Source organism: Octodon degus, unplaced genomic scaffold (assembly GCF_000260255.1).
Source record: "Octodon degus isolate 3935 unplaced genomic scaffold, OctDeg1.0 scaffold00085, whole genome shotgun sequence".
Classification (NCBI taxonomy): Eukaryota; Metazoa; Chordata; class Mammalia; order Rodentia; family Octodontidae; genus Octodon; species Octodon degus.
Genome location: NW_004524661.1, coordinates 4240304 through 4247696, shown reverse-complemented (window position 1 = coordinate 4247696; position 7393 = coordinate 4240304). Strand labels below are relative to the sequence as shown.

General features: G+C 43.0%; 1 protein-coding gene across 1 annotated transcript in view; it reads left to right on the top strand.

Moving 5' to 3' along the window:
• Dock2 (dedicator of cytokinesis 2) overlaps positions 1–7393 on the top strand; it is a 478084-nt gene that overhangs the window by 360658 nt on the left and 110033 nt on the right. The window contains exon 29 of the mRNA XM_004637060.2: positions 3163–3257. Within this exon, the coding sequence (XP_004637117.2) occupies positions 3163–3257 (95 nt within the window). The remainder of the gene's footprint in view (positions 1–3162; positions 3258–7393) is intronic.

Here is a 7393-nt window from a genome sequence, read left to right as displayed (position 1 = left end):
GGATTGCAGCTGCAGGGTTTCACCTCAGGCCTGTATGCTAGGCCTGAGCTGAGTCTGGAGGGAACAAGGTAGAGTAGGGAGGAGAGGAAGCTGTCCCACACACTCACCGGGCCTGGGCTAGGACTGGATCTGGGGGTCCCTAGAATGCCACAGAAATTTTCATTCAGCAGGCTGGGTGGAGGGGGTGCTGCAGAATGGTGGGGGGGTCCCAGTGGGGTGGAAGAGGGTCTTACCCACTCTGCGCCTGGGCTTGGACCAGCAGGGTAGCAGGCGCAGGGTAGCCTGAAGCTCTCCCCCACACTCACTGGGCTTGGGCTAGGACTGGATCTCTAGATGCCCATTTTTGATTGGTTCTTTGAAATTGGGGAGGGTCTGATATTTTTCAAATCTTTTTATATTCTATATAGAAGTCTTTTTGTCTGAGGGGCATGCTAAAATTTTTCCACTCTGTGGGTTGTCTTTCCACTTTGTTGCTGATTTTCTTTTTTGCTATGCAAAAGCGTCTTAATAAGAATAGGTCCCATTTGTTGACTCTTTCCCTTAAAGTCTGGATTTTGTTCTTGAAATATTTGCCTACATCTGTGTTCAAGATTTCTACCTACTTTCTCTTCCAGCAGATCATGTTTCTACAGGGCCTTAGATTTGAATCCTGGATTTGTCCATCATTAACTGTGCAACTATAGGTTAGCTCGCCTCCACTGAGCCTCAGTTTCGTGTCTGTAAAGTGGGCATAATATTAGTTCTGTCAAATATTGTGAAGGAGTTATATAAGAATATACGAAGGGCTTAGGAAAAGAAAGCCTTAATTGTATTACCTTCTGATAACAAATGCAGGGAGGAAATCAGCAGCTGAGGCCTCTCCTCACCTCTCAGGGTCTATTGGCAGCATTGTCAGCCTGTGGCATGTGGCCTTTGGCTTAGACCTCTGCAGCAGATGACTTTATCAACATATGTGGGCTGGGGGGTTAGCTCAGTGGTCTAAGTGCTTGCAAGCACAAGAACCCGGGTTTGATCCCAGCTACCATGTGCTAGTCCCAGAGCCTTGGGTGTGGCATGCTGACCACCAAAACTGGGTGCACCATGCTGACCACCAAAAGTGGATGTGGTGGCACATGCTGGTGATCCCAGCACTGGCGAGGCTGAGACAGGAAGATCACTGAGTCCAAGCTGCGTAGCAAGACCCTGTACCAAATAAATAAACAAACAAATAAATAAATAAGATTTTTTTTTTTTTTAAGAAAAAGGTATCCTGACAATCAGCAATTAATGTACAGCCAGCCCATGCTGCCACTCTCCTGGAGATATGGCAGAGCACCTTTGTTTTCACCTTTGTCACTGTCACCTTCATGCTGCCAGATGCAGAAGGCCTGTTATAAAGGGAGTTCACTCTTAGTTCTCTTTGGATCCACCAGGACTTTAACAGTCAACAACCTCAGAGAGTGATTGGCCCATCACAGCGCCTTTTCATCCACTTGCCAGCAAGACAATCTCCCCATTAGAGCAGGCTTGGGGCCTTTTGGCTGTATGTAGAAAAATAAAAATTAAAAAGTGGAAGGAAGCCAAATAACCTGTGTTTCTTCACTCACATTTCTGTATCCTGCAACATGTAAAAAAAAAAAAAAAAAAAAAAAAAAAAAAAAAAAAAAAAAACCCTAACGTTTTGTTTGTTATAAAAGGAAAAGTTTTTTGGTAAGAGAGGCAGAAAAAGGATTCTTGTTTATTAAACATGCATGTTTTCTTATCAGTCTCACAACAGTATGACCTATAAATAAGGACTCACGCTTTAAAAGTCTAAAATCTGCTTGCTCAAGGGACCACAGCTAATGTGGTGCAGGGGCTGGATCTGAACCTTGGTCCTTACCCCTACACCATGCTGTACCTTCTCAGCAAGAAACCACAAAGACTGTCTATGACTAGAGCCTTCTTCATCCATATAGCAAGGGGATGTGCCTGTCAGGGAACCCAATTCCCCCAAGTGATAGGAAGGATAGAGAGTAGTACCCACTTCCGTCCTCCACCAACATTAATGAGTGTTTGCAAAGTTCCAGACTCCACATTCAGTGTCAAACAGATCACATGCACTTAATCTGCCTGGTAACTCCTCAAGATAGATGTGACCTCCAGTCTGCTGATGTGGAAGCTGGGACTTAAACCCCTGAGATAATTTTTCCTAGAAGCAAAGATTGCTGAAAAGGAACCAAAGTCATTTCCAGAATTTTTGTTTTGGGCATAAAGGAGTGATTTTCAAATTATGTCCTTCTTAGTCTCACTGTCTTCTAACACACACACACACACACACACACACACACACACACACACACATCAGTCAGAGCTGATCTACTTTTTATCTATTTCATATATTGGGTGTCAGGTGAGATTTAAGTTGAACAAAGAATTCTGCAGTTAAAATTACTTGAAATCCAGTGCTTAAGAAAAGAATTCTGAGGAGACCCCGTCTGGATTTTAGGCTGTACCTAAAGCATCCAGGTGGTACCACTTTATTACCACCAGCTTAAGAGGGCTGGTGATTCCGGTCTTTGCTGTCCAATTTGTCTTGAGTTTGCTTTCTGCAAAGATGGAGACCAAGTTTGGCCCTGTGCAAAATCTGATAGAGTGTCCAAGACCACTCTGAACCTCTTTAAAGAAAGGAGCAGAGTCCTCGTCACAGTGCTTCCCTTAAACTGCTTGTGTGTAGGAGTGTGACCAAAGAATTAGATCTGTTTACAGCACTGCTAATTAGATGTTCATTTAAATAATAGTTTGCTTGCTCAATGACCTGAGATGCTTTCATATAGTGTAGATTATTTCCTTCTTAAATACATATTTGGGCAAATGATGATAAAATTGCCACATCAATGAATACATTTGCTTACTTACTCTCAAAGACAGAAATAATAGTGCTTTATTTTCAGAATGTCTCCTCATTCCATATTCATGTTCCACTTATTTGTGAAGCAGTCTCTCGGTGGCTAACTTTCAAACTTCCATTTACAGTCCACTGCGATGAGTTTCACTGAATTGCTTAATGAAAAGCTGGGTCCCTTCTCTTTCTATCCCTCTCAAAATTAATACAAACAAATTCATAGAGTCAACAGGATCTGAGTACTTGCTGTCAGCTCCTCCAGAACTGGCTGACAGTAGGATTTTGTGTTTCTGTTCCAGGACTTCTTGATGGAGACCTTCATCATGTTCAAGGACCTCATTGGGAAGAACGTGTACCCTGGAGACTGGATGGCTATGAGCATGGCTCAGAACAGGTGAGCTTCCACCTGCCACCAAAAGGCCACCCTGCTCACCCCCCACACACTAATTGTAAAGGTCACCGGGAGGAACATGGTACCCTAATGAGAAAGAAATTAGGGTACCCACAGAGCCCTTCTTTCTGCACTTAACCCCAAGAATTATTCTTCACCAACCTTTAAGCTGCTCAACATGTCCTTCCAACCTTCTGCTCCTTTGTATCCCAATCACAGCATCATATTTTATCTGTGAAGCCTTCCCAGGACTGTCCAGGCAGGAAGAAATAGCAAAGCAATTTTAAAATTATATTATTTTAAAATTTATTAAAATAATAAATTATACCCTATGACATATGGCAAAGTAACTTTAGAAAGTGTTGAATTAAACAGCTTTGAACAGACTTATGTGCTGTGGAACTTCTCAGAGCTTTTAATATGCTAATGTGATTTTTTTTCTAACGGCAAGATTTAGGATACAGCATTTTGCAGGTTGATTTGCCTTGGAATCACTTGGCATGCGATTGGTGGGTCTCTCTGTGTGTATGTAATGCCTGGTAGCATCTTATAGAACATCAGTGTAACCCAAGTATAGCTCAGATCCCACATGGCCCCGCACAACATGAGATAAAAATAATTATAGATATTTCCAGTCTTTACTTGCTAGGTCTTTAGTATCATTTCACCAAGATGAAATCCAAGTCATAACACTCAGCCATATTTCCAGATAGTCTCCTTCTCTATTCCTCTGGCTCCCAGTATTTTTTGCATTCCATGATTTCCTCTGGTCTCTGTCAGAACCTTATTTCCAAATGTCACCTATGAATTCATTCAGGCAGGGTTTCTTGGCCCTTTTCTTTCCTTTCTTTTCCCCTGAATTAGTTACCTTTTCATCATTGGGTCCAAGTACCTGACACACACAACTTAAGGGAAGATGGATTTGTTTTGATTAATGATTACAGAGGGTTCAGTCCAGTCTGATATTCTGCCAGATTGGCTCCCAGGCAGGATATCATGGTGGTAGGGCCTTCATGAGCAGAGCTGCCCCCCACATGACAGCCAGAAGAGAGAAAGGAGCAAGAGAGATCTCCCCCAGAGGCCCAATCCTAACCTCACAGTCATCTATGAACCCATCAGTGAATGAATGAATCCATTGATGAGTATAGCAACTTCATGATCCAATCACCTTACAAAAGCCCCACCCCTGAATACATGAGACCTTTGGGGGATATTTTAGATATAAACTATAGCACCCCGTCTCTTTGGCTTTTTATATTTGCTTTAGTTCCCATCCATGGAAAGCCCTTCATCTCATACTGGCTTCTTGTTTTATCTCCTTCCATCCAGTGCCTTTGTTCTCTATCACAAAAGTCAAGCATTGTCTGGCAAAGACAGAAATGTCCCAGGAGGGTAGAAGTCAAACAGGACAACATAGAATTCTCTTTAGTGGAAGAGAACAAAGAAAGACTATGAATGTTGAAATTTTGATGATTTTGTCATCAGATACATCTGAGAATTCCTCTTTCCTGTGTGCCTGGAGCAGACTTCACCCCAGCCGGCCTCTATCCTTGACCTTCAATCTGCTCCCCAAATGCTTAGGATCCTCACCATGTGACGGTAGACACCAGTGTCCTGATGCTCTTGGGTCAGCTTTAGAGGCTGGTTCAAGGGTTCGTCAAGGCGGAAGGAAGTACCTGTGCCTCTCTGACTACAGTGGGAAGAGGAAGATCAAAGCCCCATGGCACAGTGCCACCTTACCAGATTCTCCTCATTTACATCATGCATCTGGAAAGCTGGCTTGTTTAGTGATGAAAGTGTCAGGACAAATGAGGCCCAGGCCACAGAGATAGGTCCCTGTGCGGTCCTGATGTCTTCCCCCAGCTTCCAGGCTGGGGAAAGAACTGCACAGTTGCATACAACCCATGTCCTAAAGGCCCTATGTTAGTTTTCACACTTGAGTATCAGTATCATCTTTTAGTTCTTCATTTTTGAAGGAGTGGACTTGTTTTTCATCAGCTCCACAATTATGCAGCTAGTCTCATCTATGTTGGTGATCAGTAATCTTGAATTGAGGTTGCAGCTACCTTTTGCAAAGCATGTGGGTCCCTTCTGTTTGCCAGCTGGAGTCTTGGGGTTTTTCTTAATTACCTGAGGCACCCAGAAGACATGACCAGTGATCATTTCATTCGCATACTGAATCTCAGATGTACTCAGCTTCTTTCAATTGCCTGCTTTTTCATACTTCTGTGACTGCATATGGTTCTGCCTGGGTGTCCCTCTTTTCCTCTTGACCAGATGCCACATGGAAGCATCCTGCAAAATTCTTGACCCTCTAATTTCTTCTTTGTGTCCCCGTGTTGGATGTCCTCATGGTTGAAGGATTTGTTCCCGCCTCTGTATTGGCAAGCATCACCCTATTTGAGCCCCCACAGCACTGTCTATCCTTGTCTCATCGTATGACTGCTATTCCCACTAGAAAATGGATTTCTTCAGGGCAAGTACTTCCTCCTGCCTATTGCTATATCTCTAGCTTCTGATACAGAATGTACCTCCATAAAAAGAATGGTGAACTTTGTGTATCCAAAGAGTACTTATTGATTAGGATTTTTAAGTAATTTAAACTTGCTTAAGGAAAAAGAAAATGTATTTCTTCACATAACTGAAACAACTCAAAAGTATGGCTTCAAGCGTGGATGTATCTAGGAGCTCAAACAGTGACTTAAGGCATTTGTATCTTCCTGCTTTTTCTCTCTTGGCTTCATTTGCAAGCAGATAATATGTTTTGAGTGGAGAAAATGAACTCCAGAAGGTGCAAAGAAATGCCTTTTCGGGATTATTACTCTAATAGAAAAAACTATCTTCTAGAAAAATCTGTCCGACAGTAGGTACAATATAAGTCCCCAGCCTGATCTTCCAAAGTCCAGCCTGGGCTTTATGCCCATTCATAAACTTCTGTAGCCAGAAGAATGTCACCCTTGAATCTATGACCTGCCTGTGATGCTAAGAGCAGTGTGGCCAGTCCTACCCAACCTTCAAATACTGAGAGCAAAGGGGAAGCAGGGGACAGAGTTCTTTAGAGGTAAACCTAGGAGGTATTGCCTGAAAAAGCAAGAGATGATGGACAAGCGTACAGATGCCCGCCACTGATTGGGCTGGAGCTCTCTAAGGAACACTCCCCACCCCGAGCTGCCTGCTTCACTGTGCTGAAGAAACCCTGTGTGCTGTGTTATCCTTGTGTGTAAGGATTTCCCCTGATGAGATCTCAGCTTGTGCAGTCCTTTGGTGGATGGGCTTCCAGAGGTGAAACAATGACCTTTGTTTCTCCATACCTAGAAAATCGGAATTTAATTTTCTCAGAGATCAAGATGGTAGAAATCATGCCTAAATAGCAACATTTAAACCTCTTAAGTAACAGCCAGGTAGTTTTCTTTTATTTTATTTTAAGGTGAACTTAGGGACATAGCCTGGGCTTCAGACTGCTGAGTTCTTTGACCTTCCCTTTCTTGGGGAGTCACTTAACCTGCTGGAGTGTCATCCTAGTCTAAAAAAAGGAAGAAGAAGATAGCAGTACCTCCCTTATATAGGTCTTTTTCCCCTTTTCCGTGGGGATAGATTTGAGTCACTTTTTAGTACAGCTATCAGAGTCTAAGAACTCAACGGTAGCATCACCATCCCTAAAGGATCAGCAACCTTCGCCTTGGATTAGAGAAGCATATGCTAATGTCAACACTAAAAAAAAGTGATGCTTTATGCTCCTTATGGGCCCATAACTCTAAATTCCCTTCATCTTCCGGCCCCAAGAATACTTTACGTTTATGGAGCCCTGAAAATCATCTCGCTGTTTTTGCATTTTGCGTTCTATTACAACAGTTAACATTTCTTAATCACCTAGATCTGTCCCTGTTGTAAATGCTTTCCTTGCATCACCTCATGTAATCCTCACAAGAAGCTTACTGCGATATCGCGCTAACTTAACCTGCATTTGATACGACGAGAAGCTGAGGAACAGAATTAGGTAAATGACTCCTGAATGTGGCATCGCGGATAAGAAGCAGAGAAACCACTGGCTCCTGGCCCCAGTTCTTAGCCTCTGCAGCTTCACACTGGAAACACATTGCAGGCTTGTGGAAGTACACTCACAAGTATGTGCACTGGGT